Source organism: Leptidea sinapis, chromosome Z (assembly GCF_905404315.1).
Source record: "Leptidea sinapis chromosome Z, ilLepSina1.1, whole genome shotgun sequence".
NCBI lineage: Eukaryota > Metazoa > Arthropoda > Insecta > Lepidoptera > Pieridae > Leptidea > Leptidea sinapis.
The window spans coordinates 255,432-277,850 of NC_066312.1; the positions used below are offsets into that span (position 1 = coordinate 255,432).

General features: G+C 37.4%; 3 protein-coding genes across 4 annotated transcripts in view; all 3 read right to left on the minus strand.

Annotated features, from left to right (window-relative positions):
- The window catches only part of LOC126978748 (uncharacterized), a 48,560-nt gene extending 45,511 nt beyond the window's left edge, over positions 1–3,049 (minus strand). Inside the window, exons 1-3 of the mRNA XM_050827796.1 lie at positions 2,857–3,049; positions 975–1,174; positions 156–260 (exon numbers count right to left, since the gene is read on the minus strand). Coding sequence (XP_050683753.1) covers positions 156–260; positions 975–1,174; positions 2,857–2,956 — 405 coding nt within the window. The 5' untranslated portion in view covers positions 2,957–3,049. The remainder of the gene's footprint in view (positions 1–155; positions 261–974; positions 1,175–2,856) is intronic.
- Positions 3,050–4,467: 1,418 nt separating this feature from the next.
- LOC126978754 (venom allergen 5-like) lies at positions 4,468–5,799 on the minus strand. The gene has a single exon (XM_050827804.1). It carries the CDS (start codon positions 5,699–5,701, stop codon positions 4,676–4,678), a length of 1,026 nt encoding a protein of 341 aa, XP_050683761.1. The 5' UTR covers positions 5,702–5,799; the 3' UTR covers positions 4,468–4,675.
- Positions 5,800–10,777: 4,978 nt separating this feature from the next.
- The window catches only part of LOC126978752 (TBC1 domain family member 13), a 46,978-nt gene continuing 35,336 nt past the window's right edge, over positions 10,778–22,419 (minus strand). For both annotated transcript variants that reach the window (XM_050827801.1, XM_050827802.1), the window contains 4 exons: positions 22,174–22,378; positions 21,897–22,098; positions 21,564–21,686; positions 10,778–18,116 (listed from right to left, as the gene is read on the minus strand). In XM_050827801.1, coding sequence (XP_050683758.1) covers positions 17,996–18,116; positions 21,564–21,686; positions 21,897–22,098; positions 22,174–22,378 — 651 coding nt within the window. In that variant the 3' untranslated portion in view covers positions 10,778–17,995. The remainder of the gene's footprint in view (positions 18,117–21,563; positions 21,687–21,896; positions 22,099–22,173; positions 22,379–22,419) is intronic.

Here is a 22,419-nt window from a genome sequence, read left to right on the forward strand (position 1 = left end):
GATATTACGATCTATTTTAATTTGTAATGTGGTGTGACACAATTTTGTAATATGTTCTGTCTTGCTTCTTCTAGACGACTTTTACCGTATCATTGGTAGACAGCATGCGAGGTTACAAAGCATTTTTTTAAATGTTATCGGATCATAATACGAACCTGTGCTAGGCGAAATTTTTCCATCTTCTTCTTTTTCGTATATCGTATCCTGTCAAGCTGTTTACGTTTGTTGAAGTTTTCCTGATGAATACTCTCCAATACTTTCTGTAAAGGTTATAATTTGATTCTGTTGTGTAGCTCGATGGAATTACTTAATTCTATTTTATATAGTATTAAAATATTGTTGAGTAATTTGGGCGGGCAACGAATCACATTTCATAATAAATGTAAAGATTAAGACATGTGTCGGAGAGCAAAATAACCTTCCACGGTTAAGTGAGCATTAATAATGCTCGTCTTTACCACATCATCGTCAGCTCGACAAATTTTATAAAGCAATGAGATCTCTAAAATATAAAAATTATTAATGACTCTAATTATCTGTTGTGCTGCGCGCATCTACTAATTGTTAAGAAATATGCTACCACAATTCATACAAATAAATAAATTTCATTTCATTTCATTTTTAGTGTGGTATATGGGCCGGAAGGTCATACAAACGGACCGCGAACGCTTTCTTCCAAGTTACTTGATGAAGAGTCATCCATCAATTTTTTCATCTTCAACGGAGACATGAGAACCGCAACATAGCCATAATTATATGATAAGCTTATATTTACAAGTACTCTGTCATGTAGAGCGCGAAATATATGTGAAGTGAGTTGTAAATCAATTTATCAAATTCAATTAAGTTGATCTTTTAATAAGTTGCTATCATTCTGAGCGTTGCGTCGGTGGTAGTCGGTGGTAGGAACTAAGCAAATAGCTCTTCTGAACACACTCTCTTACAGAATCGGTAGATGGTGAACTATAACTTACATCAGCCTGACTATTCATATACGTCAGCTGAAGCCTCCGATGTTCTTGGAAGGCATTCCTCAGGAACTGCTTGTCTCCATAAACAGCCACGCCTAATTCATCCCTCTTCACATTGATCTCCTTACGGAGCTGACGGATGTCTCGAGAGTAGCGACGCTTCTGTTTCGTCAAATCCCCTTCATGGATCTTTCTGTCACGTTCTAATCGATCACAAGTTGTAATTATAAAGCGGCACTAACAGAATCTATACAAAGTAATAGACGCTTCAAATATCCTAGTTCTATGAACTTCCTCCGTACCTGAATTAGATTTTAATTGAATTTCAGTTTATAAAATTCACGGTTTAAAGTGTATTGTTTTATGTAGGTGATTGATGGTGGGTGCAAAATGTGAAAGTTAGCTGATGGTAAGTGATTACTCTAAACTCTTTTCTTCTTTTATTAGATTATAGAGGGCAAGTGGCAAATCTGAAATGATAATATTCAAGAGATGCATTGTCGGCGTTTGCAGTAAGGTGTCTAAGTCTTACTGGAATACTAAATATTACACAAAATGGCAATTGCAAGGCAACAAGTTTCTTGCAAATTATGTGGATAAATGATTTTTTGACCATATGGTGCTGTTTGAATTTCGGTCAAAATACGAAAGAGTTCTTTAATGCACTTAATGCGAAGGGGTAATGAGAGCTTGGAGAAAAAGATCGTAGTTGGGAACACAAATAGCAAGCGAGCCCGAGGCCGATTTCCTACCAGATGGACCAACCTAATAAAATACTCCAGGTCCCCGAGGTTCAGCTCCGTCTTCAGGGCCGCGATGGACAGAAGCTGAAGGAAACAGAATAGTTCACTCAAAGTGTGGACCCCTAGTGGATGACCACGATCCTCAGTCGTGAGGGAACGACTAGAGAGAGTAAATGTCAGATATTCAGTAACAGCTTGTTGCCAGATCTTTAGAATTATGGTTATGCTACATTGATGTGCAATAAACAATTACACTCACAATCACGCCCAAAAATTCATTGAATCAAAACTCTACCTACGAGTCTGTTATGAAGATTTTCTGGTTCATTGTATTTTAACCGCGCTTTGAATACAAAGTCACGCAACGACAAAGTGTTCAGTGGAAAGATGTCCAAATAACAGGAAATCAAATCTTAAAAAGGATGGAGTGTCGTATTTCAGATAAGTGCCCCTTATAAGCAAAATTATGTTATTAATTCGACACTGTTAATCATTTTGCTAAATAATTACATTTCAATAGCTAAACAAATTGCTAAAACAAAATACATCGGCAACGAAATGTACGAAAGAGACGTCCATCTGTCGCATATTTGACACCATTATCAATGAGCTTCTAATGAGCATATACAATAGACTTTGAACATTCCTGCCACGAAATAAGGTGTTAATTTAAATCAATGTTATCTGTATGAGGTAATGTATATGTAAAATCAGCGTTTTGACGACCTTTTAATAGGCGATTGTGAGTCTGGTTGTGTACATCAATGTTATGTTATTATGAATAGAAGCAGTGGGTGAAGATCGTCGTATTAATTTTAACTGGTTCCTTAAGTTTTTTGAGATTGGTTTCTCGGAAAATGGTGATAATTATATATACAACTTGAATTTGATAAAGGTGCTAAGGAGAATTGAGACTTGACGCAAGTAGTAACATGTAAATGTTCGATGAAAGTTCGTTCGAGACATTTGATTTGATTTACCCACGCAATGAAACTAAGCAACTAAATAGCTATTTTTTGGGTTTTAGTTGCATATGATGTATCTACCTATATTTGTGTTTGTAAATCACTCACTTTTAAACACATTTTCACAGATTTCGAATCTTGATTACATCTACAATAATTAAATCATAATATAGTTACCGTATAGCCTTATAAGGCCTCTGTACTGGTTTATTTTATCCTTTATAACCCAACTTTCATCTTGCATGCCATGGATGCGAACTTTAGCTGCAGACAACATAGTAAAAAGAACGTAATTTATAACTAAATAACATTAATTGTACAATTTAATAATAAAAAAAATTATTGTAATTTATTTGTGACATTATATTTATTTTGCGTCAATCGTGTTTATTAAAGTTTTAATAACAAGGAGGATTGATATGTAGATAATACTGTTACCTACTAGGACTAGAATTTGTAACCTTTTTCCGATGGCTTATTTTTTTGTGTTAAGTTTATTTCATATGCTACAGGGTAACTGTTATCTGGCTAGGCTGAAGCGTTTGATAATAACAATAAATAACAAGCGTTGTGTCGCAATGGTGTTACTTTTCTCTAGAAATGTACTTTTCATTTTAATAATCATCAACTCAGGTAGATGCTCTTGGGCGTCATAGGCTATCCTGTCTCAAATCGGCAGGTTGATCAATACTCATGTCAGCATTAATGAGGTCATCCGCAGGTCATTTGGCGTTCTTAATATACCAGCTGTTTTAGAGCTAAATGGTTAACCCGCCGCGATGACAAGAATCCTGATGGAATGACGCTGGTGATTTGGGCACGGGGAAGGGTGCTGGTGTGGGACTTGCGTCGACACTCTGGCTCCTTCTCATGTCCAAGTTACGTCAGTTGGTGCTGAGGCTGCTGCTTCAACTGCCAAAGATAGCAAGTGAGTTTTACATCTTGTTGTAGTTTGGTGCCGAGACACTTGGCCCATGGGGCCCAGGTACAATGTACTATCTACGCTCCTTAATAGAGGGATACTGGCAACCCAAGCGCTTTCAGCTATTTCGGTCAACGGATCAGCCTGGCTGTTCAACGCGGAAATACTGCCAGTATTCGTGGTAGTGTAGTAGTGGTGCCAGCTACCAAGTAGTGATAGTTTTAATTAAATGTAATCGTAGTATTTTAAATCAATTCAAATAACAATTATCACATGAGTTGTATTTAATGAAATCAAATAATACTATAAAGCTTTGAAATGAACATCCTTGTGCGGTGTTTCCGGACGATACGAACTTATATACCTTCAAAAAAAGCGCGTACACCTTCTTTAAAGGCTGGTAACGCTCCTTTAGTACCTCTGGTGCTGTATCTCTTAAATGTGGGCGGCGTTGACCACTTAACTTCAGGTGACCCGTGAGCTCGTTGTCCTCCTTTTCCATAAAATAAATCAAGAGCTATTCGTGTAGATCAAAAGAATTACTTTTATATCTAACATATTTAGCGAGATTAACACGTAATATATCACGTTTTTTCAAAAATATATTCACATTATCATAGGACCAATTTGAAAAATAATTGAAATCGGGCTGAAAACTGCGCGGATGTGTGAGAAGTGAGTTGAAGACTCCGCCGACTAATTTCCTTTTTTTCAATAAATGTTTTAAAAATATTACTTTGAAATTGAAATAAAACAATTTGTACCATAAAGAAAAACCAACGTAAAGTTACATATAATGTTTATTTATTTCTAACATTAAAACAGGAAAACTAACATTAAAAATTAAATTTTATATACATCATCTGCTGTTTTTAACAATGCCTTGAGAAAAATTTCAAAATTTTATGTTATCTAACTTTTATGTTCTAAAATGTTTTAATTAATTTTAGAGTTGGGCTAAATAGTACTTAACCTACCCTAATTAGGAGCCCAAAATAAAAAACTCAAAACTGAAATGCACATTAAATTAGAGTGTAAATTATTTCAATGTTAATCTACTGACACAATATGTCTTTAAGTTTTCTTCTTGGTCGCGGGATCACCTGCCACTGTACACAAGCCTCGATGAGTTCTGTCACCACAATGTGTCCCTTGCGGACAATTAGTACAAGTGGTACCGGTATCGTATATTGGAAACCCTTCAATATTTCCAGCCGGGCCATAGTTACAAAATGTAAAAGCCAAGATATGTGGTTCTTGGTCTTTGTCCTCCTTTTGATTCTGTCTGTAAGTTCCTCTGTGCAGTGGAGAGCCATTCACTTGTTGATTCAACTTAGTTGTGTCTAAATCATCAAATGAGTTGTACTCAGAAGAAGAGTATTTAGTTCTGCTTACTAAGTTGAGTTTGTTTGAAGTACGGGTCGAGTTAGTCGTATCTGCAAGTGTTCGTCTTTTCCTGTAGTTGGCGCATGCTCTCTTACTTGCTTTACAAAGAGCCTGCGAGCATCCTACTCTCCAAGTGGAGGCCCACGCGGCTGCCGAGTACCAATGCGCATTACAGCCTCCTGGAGCACTGCAGTTTGAAAGTCTAAAGGACCACACGTGCTCGGGATTCAACATTCTTGATCCAGAGAACCACGCACCGACTGCATCAGCTAATAACTGCGCCTCCGTGACCCTGGGTGCTAAAGGTCTGACATCCATATTCTGCAACACATTGTACCTTATTGTATTTCTGCACTCGTCGTGTCGCTTCTGACACTGACGCGCCCATATTTCCGCCATCTCCTCCAGCTCGTAGTCCCAGTACATCTTGCGCATGTTAGTGGCCGGCGGTTGCCCAGCCTCCAGCCCCATCGCGATATTATCTCTGTTTCGATTGTGCAGCAGCAACATCTGGTACCTCATCCACATAGTCATCCCTGAAGCAAATAATCTTGGACTCTGCTTGTCTTTAGCCAGGCACATTGTGTGTTGGTTTGGTAAAGAGCAATCGGGGTGCTCGCAGTAATTAAATGTCAAGGTGCTGTTCTTAGAGTCACATCTTAGGTAATAACTATTAAAAATCATATAAATAAAATAAATATCACAAATGTACATCGTCCAAGAATTGTTTGAGCTTCTCCTTAGATATCTCAAAAATCATCAAAATTAAAAGAAATCAAAAATTATGTTTTGAACGTTCATTAAAATTAGAAGTTAACATTATGCCAAAATAAAGTCAATGATTTAGAAACAGTTATTTTATGGACAGACAAAAATCATAAAGCAATTTAAAAGAAGATTTATAATGCATGGTATAGAATACAACGTATCAAATATGGCTGCCCGTAAAAAAGGCGTATCGGTTTGGGAAAGCAGCAGCCTGTAATTGATTCCACAGAAATGCTGTGCGAGGCAATAAATATCTTGCGCGCGGTTGTGGATTGCTAGACGTCAACGTGATGCGGGTGGTACTTAGGATTTTGACGTAATTGGTGGGATTCGGGAGCTGGTATCAACCCGAACAGCTCCTCTGAGCACTCCCCGTGATACATGCGGTAGAAGATGCAGAGAGAACCCACATCTCTACGCAATGCAAAAGAATCAAGCCGATCGGAGATGACTTGACCGTCGATGATTCGAGCCGCTCTTCGTCGTATGCGCTCAAATGGAAGAAACTGGTACTGTGGAGAGCCTGCCCGTGAGAACAGTAGGTACTCCATGTGAAGCTGAATTTGTGCCTTATGTAGTTGCAGGCGGTGGCTTATAGTGAAGTACTTCTCTCAGTAACGTCTGAAGTAAGTCTCGCTCTACTGAGTACATCAAGCTTCAGCGTGACCACGAAACTGAACATCGCTTGATATATCGACACCAAGTATGCCGATACAGGCTGTGGTAGTTAGCGGAGTGATCTCGAATCGAGGGGATGCGACAAAGGGAGAATTTTTAGCGGTAAACGCACAAACTTGTATCTTTTTTGTAGTTAAATTGAATTTGATTTGTCGGCCTCATTCCGAGCCTTCAAGTTTGTTTCGGTTCTAGTCGACGCTATCCCGGGACATATTGGCACGGCCGGTGTATGAAGCATAACCTGTGTCGTCGTCTGCATAGCAATGAATACTGCTGATTTGCAGCATATCATTGATATGCAGCAAATCAGCAGTGTAGAGACACAGGGCACGCAGCCTTGCGGGACACCAACGTTATGGGTTTTAAGTCGGAGCATGCACCGTTGATAAAACCTTACCTCTCAGGAAGCCCATAGGATGGCAGTTTCGCTATTAGCGCTTTATGCCACAACCGAACGAAGGCCTCTACTTTCGACTCAACCGCTTGCGCCCATTTATGGGTGAGGTATACAAGATCACCAGCTGAGCGACCCTGACGGAAACCGTACCTACTGGTAGTCGCTGATCACCTGGTGGTCATCTAGGTATCCTTGGGATGCTGGCGGTTAATAATCGACTCCATTACTTTCGAGATAATGGACGTAATGATAGCACGCTGTAACCTTTCTTAGAGATCGGTTGCACTAAAGCCGCCTTCCATAATTTCAGGACTACGCCTCATCAGGCGGGGTAAGTAGGAGAGCCAGAAAAGACGGGTAAGGATAGGCGCAAGTTCCGGAGCACTATCGGGGGAATGCCATCGGGCCCGTTAAAATGGAAAGGGCTATCCACAATCGGATAATCGATGAAAATTCATCGTAACACAAATAAATAAGCGACCGACTATGCATGAATTTAAAGTTGACATTCAGAAATGGCTTACTGAAATGGAATAAATAATGAACAATATTTTACAAGGGCTGACCCTATGTTTTTTATTCCTACCCAATATTTTATGTATGTCATTTGTCATAAGAACTATATGTTGAAGATGTTATTTATTTTACTCGACCATTAAGTCGAGGGGAGATGGGGAAATGTGTGGTCAGGGAGGCGGTATCCGATTTGCTGCTAGTGATGTTACTAATGTAATCACAGTACAGGCCGATTTCTCTTGCTACTATTATTGCGAAAGTACTTGACGGTTTGCTTTGTGCGCAGCTTGACAGATACCTCAACTTCCACGATAATCAGTTTGGTTTTAGACCCAGCCTGTCTACGGAATCTGCCATTTTGTGTTTGAAGCAAACTGTCAGGTATTATTCAGAGGGACAAACGCTGGTTCATCCTTGCTTTCTCGATTTGTCTAAGGACTTTGATCTGGTTAATTATGATATCATGTGGCAAAAACTAAGGGACACGGGTATGCCTGACGAGCTCATGAAAACCTTCTCGTTTTGGTATCGGAACCAGATCAATTTCGTGCGACGGTCGGAAGGCTTTTCTAGACCGTATAGGTTGGGGTGTGGGGTGAGGCAGGGCGGTCTAACCTCACCTAACCTCTTCAACCTTACATCAATGGCGTGATAGACGAGCTCAGCAGCACACGTGTCGGTTGTCATATTGACGGAATCTGCTTAAATAATATCAGTTACGCAGATGACATGGTGCTGTTGAGTGCGTCTGTCTGTGGCTTGAGGAAACTGATGGGGATATGTGAAAACTATGCCCGCAGTCATGGTCTGATCTATAACGTAAAAAATAGCGAGTGCATGGTCTTTCAGGCGGAGGGGAAACCAATCCCATCCCTTATTCCAACAATCAAATTGTATGGGACACCACTGATGAGAGTGGATCAATTTAAATACCTAGGGCATGTGGTTACCTTTGACTTGAAGGATGATGCAGATATCGAGAGGGATCACAGGGCGTTGTCTGTTAGGGCGAATATGATCATCCACAGATTCGCTCGCTGTACCGTGCCAGTAAAAATTACACTATTTAAAGCTTACTGCACCTCTTTTTACACGACCAGTTTGTGGGCTGACTATGCGCAGAAACAGTACAATACCTTGCATGTTCAGTATAATAATGCGTTCAGAATGTTACTGGGGCTGCCAAGATGCTGCAGCGCGTTGAGGATGTTTGCTAAGGCACGCGTAGATTGTTTTTACTCGACTATGTCTATGTATGTACGTCCCTGTTCCGTAGGGTCACCTGTTGTTAAGTGATCACCGCCGCCCACAATCTCTTGCAACACCAGAGGAATCACAGGAGCGTTGCCGGCCTTTAAGGAAGGTATACGCGCTTTTTTTGAAGGTACCCATGTCGTATTGTACCGGAAACACCGCATAAGGAAGCTCATTCCACAGCTTTGTAGTACGTGGAAGAAAGCTCCTTGAAAACCGCACTGTAGAGGACCGCCACACATCCAGATGATGAGGATGATATCCTAACTATTGGCGTGTCGTGCGAAGGTGGAATTCGGCGGCAGGAATTAGGTAAAACAGCTCTTCGGAACACTCCCCGTGATAAATGCGGTAGAAGACACACAATGAAGCGACGTCTCTAATTCGAGCTGCTCTGCGTTGCACGCGGTCAAATGGATCGAGCTGATACTGGGGTGCACCAGACCAGAGATGACAGCAATACTCCATGTGTGGCCGGACCTGCGGTTTGTAGAGCGCTAATATGTGGGCCGGCTTGAAGTATTGCCGTGCTCTATTAATGACGCCCAGTTTCTTTGACTGACAAAAAATGACGATACATGTGCTGACAAGTCGGTCCTGTCCTAAGTTAGGAAGGTTTAGATTTTAAGATATCTTTTACTAACACTAGGTTTTAAGTTACTTTGTTACTGACACATTATGATCCTTTGTTGGTCGAAATAAAGAATTTATTATTATTATTAATTTTTTTTTTAATTGGCCTAGTAGGATTTGGTATTATTATTTTGAACCACAAATTATACTCATGTGTTATGACGCATACACACATATTCACTTGCATCAACACAGAACTCAGAAAGATAGTATTTATAATCAATAAATTCTTTGACAACTGTGGGTAATGCAATGTCTTGTCATCTATTATTTATGTATTTCACTTTTTACTACTTATCTGATCTATTGATCACGAATACAGCTATTTTCTATTTTTGTTTTAATATTAGTAGATATAGTTATGTAAATGACGTCTGTAATATATATGGCATTGCGTGGCATTGCTCTGATACTGCTAGTGCTAGCTTATTTCTTCAATTCAGAAAATGGTGAACTGTCATGTAGCAGTAATTTCATAACGCTCGGAGTGTTCGGTGCCTATGTCATCATCACGTTTGGCTTGCTGCTAGATGTGGGGCTCAGCTTCACGACCAATAGGTTCACAGAACACACGTTCCTGATCGTGGGGATCGTGTCGAACCTGGTCTGTGTCGTGCTGTCAGCCACAATGATCAACGCCGAGCACCATTACAATATGAACCAGAGCATGAATATGGCAGTCACATCGTTTCTGACTTGTGTTATTTTTGCAATTAATATTGCTCTAGATTTTGTAAAATAATATATTACGCTTCGACTTAATTGGTAATTTAAAATAGGTATTAAAATACTACGACACTACGTACTTTTTTATTTCTCACACAATGTAGATCGAATTATATGTAGTTATGTGCATTCCGAAATAAAATACCAATGCATTAAAAGATTTATCTAAGATCACGATTAAATTAGTTGTAAGAGATGACAAAAAGGATTGTGTGGTTTTATGAAACCACGGTAAAAGTGAAACTTTTTACCACATTATAGACATTTACCAAAAATTTTTGTAATAATATTTACGTTAAAGTCTGACAAAAACAAACAAAATAACGTGGAGCACTGGCGCAAATGTGTACTAGTCTATACACTACACGGTCAGCTGCTGCGAACTATAGGCGCCGCCCGACCGTCACGCGACATGCAACACACAGACGAAAAAGTTTGAGACGGTGTAATAAAAGTTTTACTTTAAATATCTGTGAACAAACTGTACTTTAATGTTGACATACGTATCATTTAAGAAGCAGAATATAAATCGATTGAATATTTTCTGCTATGACGTTTTGATTTTCTGGGCAAATCTCTAACCACTATTCAACTAGTAACCCCCATGAGGTATTATTTTCATCATGTACATTATAAAAATACGTATATTTTTCTAAAAGACCTACTCTCCTCGCTGATTATTCAAGAGCACTCTCTTGCGGCGACGGTGATCACTTACCACCAGGTGATACCAACGCTTGTTTGTTAATTTCTGCCTGCTGGTGCCGAACACAAAAATAAATAAGTATTAATATTGATAATTAAAATTAAAATACAAACAAAATTAAACTATTTATTTCTCACAATATAAGAAGATACAAGATCAGAACCAACCGACATATAAAAAATACAAAGTACTTAGATTAAGGACTGGTCTCCGCTGCGCTCCAACTCGATACCGCACTACCTAAGCACCGTTCACCGCAAAACATACTGGTGCAGCGGAGGTGGGGCTTTCCAGAGCCGCGTCGTTTATATATCTAGGTTACAATATTAATTATTTAGAATTATATTAATATATACAAACTTAATTGATGACATTAAATCAGTCATTGTTTGTACTTAACAACGATAGAAATTATTTAAGAGAAAGCCGTGTGGCTTAATATTGTTATATATATAAGAGATTTCCACGTATATAGTCACTCATCACGATATCTCTGGAACCATTAGAGCTAAAGACTTGAAATTTGGCAGGAATATTCTTTTCACCGAATAGAGGTCAGCTAAGAACGAATTTTCCAAAATTCCATCCGCAAGAGTTATTTTTTATTGTGCATAGAACAACGTCTGTCAGGTAAGCTAGTATTGTTCTATAAGCTAAATGGCACACGAATGATTTGAAGTGGTGTTTGTTGTGTACAGCAGTCATTGAGTGCTCTGTATTCGGGCGTTTTTACAGCAAATTGCTAAATACCTACACTTGTCATATTAAACGGATAAAAAAATTAAATTCAAATTGTAATTATACCTAATAATTTTGTACTTCCCTTGAACTAGTTTTATAACTTTTATTATTATCATCACACAGATTAACAAAATATAATCGCATGGAGAGAAAAACTAGGTGAAGTCGTGTAAAGCCCCCCATTCACGGGCACGCCATCGCTCCAAACGGCTCGTGAACTCTCAAAAATCCGCTCGTGAATGTCAAAATGCCAGCAATCCAAATGGAGTGTAAAGAAAAAATGGAATTTCAAACGACCGAAACTCCATCGCGCCACGCCAATAGGCGTGGCTCGTCCGATCAATGTAGCATGCTCGTGAGTGTGAAAACCAGGCGGTACAGCGCGCCGAGCCGTTTGTCCCGCTCGTGAGACGTGAATGCGAAAACCCGCGCGCCATTTGTCTCATACCACTTCGAGATGTTGGATAATACGCACGGTTGCACACTGCATCGTCAGAGAGTATTATATTCTTTGCTGCATAATGATGAGTAATCGGGAATTTGTAATTGAGTTTATTTCGAAATTTAGGGAATTACATTGTTTGTGAATTACAATATTTTATTTTTGTGATTTTTGCTTTATATACAAACAAACCGCTATGGCACTTGTATAAAACTCATTATCAGAATCAAAATTTCTTCTTTTTCAAGATATAAAATTCACATATTGCTATTAAGTTTGAACTTGGTACCATCACGGAAGCGAATATAACGATTAAGATGAAATTTTGTGATAAGATATGGTTTTTGAAGTGAAACTTCTCCGTAAAGTTTCAAGGGTAAATTTTTTACGGATGAAACGCAATAAGGTGACACGAAAATGTGGGACGTTTTTGTTTTGAAGAAGAGGGAGAGAGCGATTAAGATAGAGTGAGAACGTAGCATAAAGCAGATAGCTATGGAGCGAGAGTAGGGAGAGAGAGAGAACTTTACACGGCAATTCTGTCGCATGTCTTGTACTACAACGCAACGAACGAAGTTCCTTATGAGGCCTTGTGGAGGGGTAACGTTAAAGAAAAGCTTTTATAAAAATTTATTTAGAATAACTACTTTTTTCCGTACATGTTTGGTGCATCAGGTTTGCAGTTTTACAATTATTAATTATTCTAGTACTTGTAATATTACATTGTATTTTACACTGCTAGAGGAGAGGAAAATATTCCAATTCTTTACTTAAAGTACACTGCTCAATAGAAACAGTGGTTATAAAATTCTTACTCTGCTCAAAAGAGGCAGTGCATATCAACCTATTAACCAGCTCAATAGAAGCAGGGGATCGGGTTGCCAAATAGGTGGCATCTATAAAATAGCGATTTAGCAATCTGTCTTTTATACAACCTACTAATATTATAAATGTGAATGTAAGTTTCTTTGTTACGCTTTCACACCTAAACCAGTGAACCGATTTTGATGAAATTTATTACAGAGATAGATTTATCGCTAATAAAAGGCAATTGAAATATGGAATTGGAAGTTTGTATGAAAGTTCTTCAATATCGATAATAACACCATGAAACTTTTAAAACTTTTAGAGCAGGACGTTCAGCTGATGGTAATTGATACGCCCTGCCCATAGCAATGCAGTGCCGTTTAGGGTCCGTCAAAAACCCAATAATTCTGAGCAGCACTACCATTGCGCTCGTCACCTCGAGACATAAGTTATCAAGTCTCATTAATTGCCCAGTAATTTCACTAGCTACGGCGCCCTTCAGACCGAAACACAGTAATGTTTACACATTACTGCTTCACGGCAGAAATAGTGTCCATTGTGGTACATAATCTAGCCGACATCCTGTGCAAAGGAGCGTAGCCTCATTAGTTCTGCAGCATACGCGGTAAAAAGATTAGACAATTAACTGACATAGATACGGCGCGACTAGTATACCTACTTTAGTTATTTCCATAGTATTATGTCCTATGGTATATTGCTATGGGACAACGCTGCCGATATTAATACCAACTTTGTACTGTAGAAGAGGGCTATTTGCGCTATTTATAACCTTGGTCCTAAAGAATCATTAAGAGCAATAATTTGATTGTACGATTTTACATCGAAACCATATTATTATAAAAAAAAATCCACTGAAATTGTTGCGTCCGTTCTTCTCAGGTCTGAGGCATACCTTTTGGAAAAGGTGGTAGTTTTTAACTTTCAATAAGTTATTTAATATCCTATCTTGAATAAAAATATTTGAATATGATCATTAAGTTATAATAGCCGAACTTTAATTAGTAAGAAGTATAAATCAATCATCCATAATTTCAACGATTGTCTTACGAATTTTCGATCAGGTCACGTGTACTGACGCGAGTTTAACATTTTATACTCATCCCAAGATAAGTGCTCAACGCCGCTAAAGATGTTTCACTTCATAAATTCTATAAAAAACAATAAAATTATTTCAAAAAAACAATTTCCAAAAATATGTTTCAAAAAGTATTTATTTTAAATATATTTAAAAAATCTTACGCTTTTTTTAACCTTACGGACGTTTATTGCCGGCTAAGTGTCGGTAACGCCCCATACGGAACTTCATTATAAAATATTCCATACATTCTCAATTCTAAATTTAAATTTTATTCAACAAAATTAATTAATAATTTCTAATATTGACAAGAAACATTCATTAATTACAAACAGACAGACAGACATACAGTGGAACAGGTGAAAAGCTGCTACATTTCCCTAAATGCGGGAAAACTTAATATATGTGGAAGTTTTGTGTTCCACTGTTAAAAAAAATTGTATTAAAACAATAGTACCCTATGGAATACCATATTCCATTTTCATTACTTTATTTTTGGAAACAACTTTTACTTAATATTTATTAGTGACGTGTAAACAATGCGACTCATAATGTATGTATGTAGTATGACGCGAGGTGCTTCACGCTTGTGTCCGCCGCGCTCCGTCTGATTCTTAATAATTACATAATAATTATTTAATATAAATTCGTTATAAAAATAACATCGCCACACAATAAACCCCATACAACTTATTTTAAATGAAGTATTACTAACTTCACGAGATTATTAAAAGACATAATATAGTCTTCGCCTTATAATTGGTACCTTACAAACATCACGCACCCAACATACTATGGAATCCTAGCGAAGCCGGCCCTTTCTTAAAACTAGAATTTAATAAACAATATTAGTAGGGGAGGGCGGGGCTGGTTTTAACTGAGGTAAGAATTAACAAGCTTATTCTCGCCAAACGTGAAGGGATAAAAAATTGAGACTCGATTTGGAATAACTATATACACAGCCGAACGTGTCCTAACTTGTCAGTTATCGATCGGCCGTCGCTAGTGATAGTTATGCGTAATAACCTCAAATTGACAGGTAAACAAACTTTTTGTACTTCGTAATAAATTGATTTAAGAGTTATTTTTTCGCTAAACTAATCAAAGTTTATCCTAAATGGAAGTGTATTTTATTGATTTTAAAACTATCATACGTGTTTTTCCAATTATTTTGACTAGTTTATTTTCTGTAATTGATGAAATATAAAAAGTGACCTTGGGGCTGAAATTAACAAATTGAGTGGGGTCAGTATTAACATGTTTATACTTACCCCATGTGTAGGTATGTGATATTAAACGAGTTTTTTTTTGCAACAAGTATTTTTTTTATAGAATGAGAAATTACAAAAGTAAAAGTACAAGGGGGTCTACGTCTCAAGAAGTATTTGAGCTGGCAGCTGAAGAAGTTCTGGTAAAAAACAAGAAATATAGAGATGTTGCTACTAAATACAATATTTGTCATGCAACACTGTTTAAATACCTAAAGAAAAAAAAGGAGGGAACTTCTGTTGAACTGGGTTATAAAAAAACCGTCTAGTTTTCAATTCTGAGCAAGAAACAATGATAGCTGATTATTTAGTAAAATGTTCTAATGTCTAATTTGGATTGGTACCAGACGATGTCAAAAAATAAGCTTACGAGCTTGCCATTCGATACAAGATAGATAATATTCCAGAATCTTGGAAAAGAGACGGAAAGGCTGGCAAAGATTGGTTTGCTGGTTTTATGCAGCGCAACGCATCCTTGTCTATTCGGAGTCTTGAGGCGACCAGCTTAAGCAGAGCCTTCAACCGTACTAATGTTCATTCATTTTTCGAAAAATATCAAGAAGTGCTTCAGCGATACAATTTTTCACCGAGTAGAATCTGGAACGTAGACGAGACTGGAGTCAAAACGGTGCAAAAACCCAAGAAAGTGGTAGCTCAACGAGGTTCCAAGCAAGTAGGGGCAGTCACATCTGCAGAACTGGGTACTCTCGCCACAATTGCAGCAACGGCAAATGCTATTGGTAATTTAATACCATGTATGTTCGTTTTTCCACGGATCAGATATAGTGATTTATTCGTCCAAAATGGGCTGCTCGGGTCTGTAGGCGTAGGAAATAGTTCCGGATGGATGACTGAAAAAGAATTTTCAATATTTATTGACCACTTTCTAAAACATGTTAAAACATCAGAACATGAGCCAGTTTTATTTCTATTAGATAATCATCATTCTCATGTGAATGTGGAGGTAATAGCCAAGGCAAAAAAAAACACATCATTCTTTTGTCTTTCCCTCCACATTGTTCCCATAATCTTCAACCTCTAGATGTTAGTGTGTATGGACCGTTTAAAAAATATATTAGCCGGCAGCAAACGAACTGGATGATTAATCATCCTGGGAAGACCATGACGATCTATGATCTCCCTGGAATTGTAAAAGAAGCATTTCCACTGGCATTCACTCAAAACAATATCATCAACTCATTTAAAAAAGCTGGGATTTGGCCGTGCAATGAAGATGTCTTTCAAGACTGTGACTTTGCTCCATCATTTATAACTGATCGTCCTGATCCAAATACTGCTTCGATGGACAACCAGGGATCACTTCAGCCTGGAGATAAATCTGTCAACCCAGAAGAAGTATCACTAAATTAAAACTCTTCAATCCAAAATAAAATTACAGATAACATGCCTGATATTGACATAAGTATTTCAGAGGTTATTGGTCAACTATCACACGTACCATCAAATAAGCAGCGACCGTCAAATGAACCAGGACCGTCAAATACAAAGCCTACAGAAAAGTTTACCGTAGAAACAATAAGATCGCTTCCAAAAGCACCTCCTCGTGTCGAATCCAAACGAAAGCGTTCAAGGAAATCAACGATTCTCACTGATACTCCCGAAAAATTGGCCTTAGAGGAGGAAACAAAATTAAAATCATCAAAAAAGATAGTAACTAGTCTGACTGAAACTAAAAATAAGGGTAAAGGCAAAGGAAAAGGGAAAAGTAAAGGTAAAGAAACCCGGAAAGTAGAAGTAGAAAAGATTAAGAAGCATATTCTGCAGGATGTTAGTGAAGAAGATACCTGCTTCTGTTTAGTTTGTGCCGAGTCTTATAATGAAGACACATCTGGACATGACTGGATACAATGTATTTTATGCAAAGTATGGGCTCATATCACCTGTATTATAGGTGATACCAGAAAATACATATGCCTCAACTGTTTCTCAGATGATGAGAAATCGTATTCTGATTAATTATTGCCTGATATGAAGTACCTGTTTCCTGTCTAAGTTTAAGTACAAATTAGTTTAAGACTGATTAAACTAGTTACCTTATTATTTAATTATTATATTTAAACTATTTAAAAAATTTATGTAACAGATTTATAAGATAATACAATTTTTTTTACTTCATTAAGAAACTTAAAGACTGTTGAACCTAAAAAGTTTAAGTAACTTTAAAAAATTAAGTTTAAACTGTGTGTTTAATTTTTTTAAGGCTTAAAAATATTCAAAATGTAGCAATGATTGTTATTAAGTGTAGATTTAAAAGAATTTGTTATATTCTTTGAGTTCCTATCATAAAAAGTACTAATTTGTTTAACATTAAAGGCAGTAAAACATTTTCATTAATGTCAGTGACATTTTATTTAAGTATTTGATAAAATTTTATTCTCTGTTAATAATCGCCCCTGACGTTAATACTTACCCCAGCTCCGTTAATATTCGCCCCACATGCGGGGTATATAATTAACAAATGACTTTTTTGGTTTTCATGGCTCTCTTTCTGGAAGCACTTACATACCTGATATTTTTGTTATTAAGGTCATAGCTGAATAACCAAAGCATGTTTTCAATAAAAAATAAAATGAAAAGGTCTATTATCAACGAAAATATAAATCATAATACAAAATTTGTTAATACCAGCCCCGCCCTCCCCTACCTATCATCGTAAAACTGTGTACAATATTCATTAATTATTGAAATATTTTTACCAATTAAATTTATCTAGATACCACCAACAGGCAGTATACGACCGCGACGGAATGAATTTGGGGGGGGGGGGGGGAGCTCAATAAAATGGTAAGTGATCACCGCTGGCCAATCTCTCTCGCAACACCAGAGCGCTTCCAGTCGGCGAAAGATTGCAATGCCCATATTAAATTATAATATACTATAAATAATTAAGTATTATTTAAACCTAACTAATACTTTAAAATATACATTACAGACATGCCTTAAGTAATAATATAACTACGTATGAACTATGTTCGCGGCTTTGTTCAGAATGCTCGTCACTTCCATGGGGGGGTACTTCTGCAGCAGCTTTACGTTGGAAGCGAAGTCGCCGCTGAGTATGTTTTCTCTCACTAATCTGAAAATGTCAACAACGTAACGATGGTGTAAGGCGGTGACACTGACATATGGAGGGCAGAGGTAAGGAGATTCATCTGTGTATATGAAAAAGCCTCTGTCAAAATGGAATAAATTAGGATGGCGCTACGGTAGCATCAGGGTAAATGTTAAAAGAAGCGCCAAATATAAAACAATACTAATTACTCTACACACGGTGCACGATTTCTCATAGGTGTTTTCTATTATATATATTCTCATATTAATTTCTTTAAGGTCATATTTACTATATTATTTTGTATAACGTAAGTTGTTGAAATTATCAATAATTAACTATTTCAGTCGACAGTAATATTAATTTTTTTTACTCAGCATACTTCAATTAGTTTACAATTGCTAAATTCACTATACTTCATACCATACCCTGTGCTTACACCAGCGCCACTGTGGGAGCTTATTGAACTATTATTTACAACATAAGCTGGACACTTTTTCAACTTTTCTCCCATATGAGATGATTATCCTTGCCTCTACCCTCCATACACTGACACTAGTAACAGGTGACAGTAAGACGTACACGAGTGAGCAGGCCCGCCAGTGACGCCGTGACGTCAGCTGTTACCGCAGCCGGTCGACACAAATTGGTTTTATGGTCTTGTTTAAAAAATAATCATTTAAAACATTATTTTATTTTATTATAACTTTAGAACATTAGAAATTTTTTCGCGAATATAGTTCCTGAGGACGTCGCTACACGTCACTTCACTATATAACAAAACAAATAATTCGTGCAACCCTACCAATAGTGATTATATTGATATTATTAATTTTGCTTAATTCAATTATTTCTAAGTAATATTAATAACAATAATTAAAATAATTAAGTGAACTGTTATTTTTTTATTTAACGAGAATAGATCATTAGTACCAAAAATAATTGTATACGTTTATCGCAATATAAATGAATTGTAAATGATAACATTTAAACCAACCCATCAAACGATGGAGGAATCCCGAAAAAGAAAAGTGTATTTAATTATCACATATTTTACAATTCTTGATTTCAATCTCCAGGATGGGCTGTCTAGATTTTTATTTTGTAATAATAATTAAGATATAAACCACTTGTTATATATTTTAAATGAAATATTGTTGGAGCACACGGCGTTCCTCCACAGTGCGGCTTGCAAGGATCCCATCTTGTAATGAAGTATATTATATAAATAATGAATGAATGAATGAATGAAAACTTTATTAATAACAAACACAAACCACACAGAATAATACAACTAAAAAAGACTTAGAGGTAAAAAAATAATAATTAAAAACTTATACTTAGCATAAAAATATACAAATGATAAAAAAAAAATGAAACAAATGTATGCATAATATTATAGTGATTATCTTAATTTAAAAGTACTGTGTAGCAGTCATTGTTATCAAAAGGAACTGACTCAGCGTCATGCTGCATTGGAATAATACCAACACAGCGCTGATTTTCAGCAGCCCCCAGGTGACCCATTGAGTAACTATTAATGTTAAAAAATAAATTTAGTTTTATTAAAGGTTCCATCATATTATTTTTAAAGATGATAATTTGAAATTAGCTTCTACTTGTTCAGAATATTACATAAATATACATACATACATAAATATTAAAATAACAGCAATTTTAGAAATATTTGCAGAAACAAACTAAAACTTCGATCCCATTATGTATTATTAATAAGATAAATCTTATAATGTAGGACTTATGCACATAATTTGTAAGCAGATACTTAATAATTTAAATAGACGTAAGGATGAGATTTTTAACTTTTTTCTGGAAAGTTCAGTTCAGTCTTCAGATCGCGAAACGGTGGTGGTATATCATTCCAGCAATTGGTGGCACTGTACCTAAAACTTCCTCTAAAAGAGGCGGAATGATGGAGTCGGACTGACAGGACATTGAATGCGAACCTTGTTTCAAAATTTAACTGGCTGCGCTGACCTAGCCATTCCAATTTACTATATAAATATTTTGGCGTTTTTGTCTTAATAATACCAAAAAGAAGCGTGGCTAAATGAAGTCGTCTACGAGCATCCATATTTAAAATATTTGCTTCTTTGAGGTATGGAGAAATGTGTTGTCGGGCCGGTATGTCCCAGCAAAAACGAGCACATGCATTTTGTACTCTTTGTATTGACTTTCTTGTTCTGCCAAGCAGCCTCGGACCATACACTGTATCGGTATAGTTAAACTTGGATAGAACAAGAGCCTCACAAAGACGTATGCGCAATTCTGTGGTTATAAATGGTCTAATTTGGTACAAAACTTTTAATCTATAAAAACTGTTGGAAATGACTTTATTTATATGCTTCTCAAATCTTAAAGATTCATCCATTATCAACCCAAGATTGCGAACTTCTTGTACGCGTTCGATATCCTTATCATTAATGAGTAGTCTTACATTGAATTCATTAATTAACTCTAAGCCGTTACAATTGCCGAAGATCATAAATTTTGTTTTATTCGGGTTTAAAATCAGTGAGTTTTTTTCAGACCACATGAATATTTCATGAAGATCAGCATTTATAATATCTATTGCCTGTTGGGCTTCGTGTGGCGAAAAAGAAAAATATAGCTGTATATCATCAGCGTAGATTTGATAATTGCAGTGTTTAATTTTTTTAATTATGTCTGCAATATATATAATAAAAATAAGAGGCCCTAAAATAGAGCCCTGAGGAACTCCCCTCGTTATAGTGTCACGTTCTGAAAATTTTGTGTTACCCTGCTCATCTATCACTGAGACCGTCTGTGTTCTATTAGTGAGATAGCTTTCAAACCACTTAATACTATTTTCACTAAAACCATAGTACGCTAGCTTGGAAAGTAGGAGATTTATATTTAAAGTTTCAAAAGCACGTGAAAAATCAAGAAGTATTAAAATTGTTACTTTTTTCTCCTCTTGCGCTGCCAAAATATTATCTACTACGTCAATGAGGGCCGTAGTTGTGCTTCGCTGTTTTCTGAAACCGGATTGGTGATCCGGTAGTATATTTTGAGCTTCTAAGTAACTCATCAATTGCTTATGCACAATTTTTTCTATAATTTTTGAAGGACAGGGAAGTATACTAATTGGTCTTAGGTCGGAAAAATTGCGTGGTAGGTCATTTTTTGGCAGAGGACGAATCAAGGCATGTCGCCAAAGGTCGGGAAAAGTATTAGTTTTGAAAGAAGTGTTAATAATGTGTGTTAGTATGGTTAAAGTCTGTGATAGCGTGAGGAGCAGCATGTCTAGGGAAATGTCATCAATACCAATAGCGTTCGACTTGAGCTCTTTTATAGCCATAAGAGTAGAATTTTCGTCAACAGTCATAAAGTCAAAAGTAGAGTTACCGAAACGGTGAAACTCAAAATACGTAAGGGTTGATAATGTTACTAGATTAGTTCCAATGAGATACAGTGAGGTACTCGGTCACTTACAGTATCATGGCGCAGCAGATGTTGATGAGGAAGTCGAACCTGTGAGGGTCTGCGAACAACGAGTCCCAGATTCGCTCCACGTCGGGCAGCGAGAACTCCTGCGAGAGCAGCAGCGTCAGCCACCTGCAGCAGACCAGCGCCCGCGCCCCTCATTATTTATACAACTTACTTTGATGATATATAAAATTGATATAAATTGTAATTTATTATTTCATTAATTCTCGTCACAGGTGTTGTGTTTAACTTCGTGTCAATAATAAATTATGGCGTCATACGATACTTCATATTATACTTGTTACATTATTATATTATGTTTAATAATGGGCTCGGTACCTGAAGCTGTAGTACTGCGGCTTCAGTTCCTGTTTCTCCATTAGGTCCCACACGCAGAAGTCTTGCTGCCTTACGGCGTCGCTCAATTTCCTCATTTTGAAGTTGATGCCGCTGTCACAGTTGTCTAGTGAAAGGATGAAGAAGTCCCGGATCTCCGCCATCAGGTTGGTGAAACACCAGAAGCAATCCGCCTCAGCGTACTCTGAAAATAGCAGTTTGCATGAGGTAAGCGGACTGCCTACGAAGTGTATGAAGTTCGCAGGACCGGATCACTCACGCCGGAAGTCGGGGTCCGGGTCGCTGGCGAAGGTGTGGTAGATGGGGCCGATGATCTCGTTCATGCCCTGCACGTAGCCCTGGCCCGGGTTCAGCTTGGCGTACATGAACAGCATGCGCTCCACCACCTCCCAGTGCGCCTCGCTGCCGTCCTTCAGCGGCACGTAGTCGCCGCCCGGCGCCGCACGCGCCGCCTTGCTGCTCACCTGGACCAACCACCCGCCTTACTGACACCACCTCACATCGA

Bases quoted from the DNA above. Each gene is read 5' to 3' on its own strand.
- LOC126978754 (XM_050827804.1), bottom strand. From the start codon at position 5,701: ATGTACATTTGTGATATTTATTTTATTTATATGATTTTTAATAGTTAT.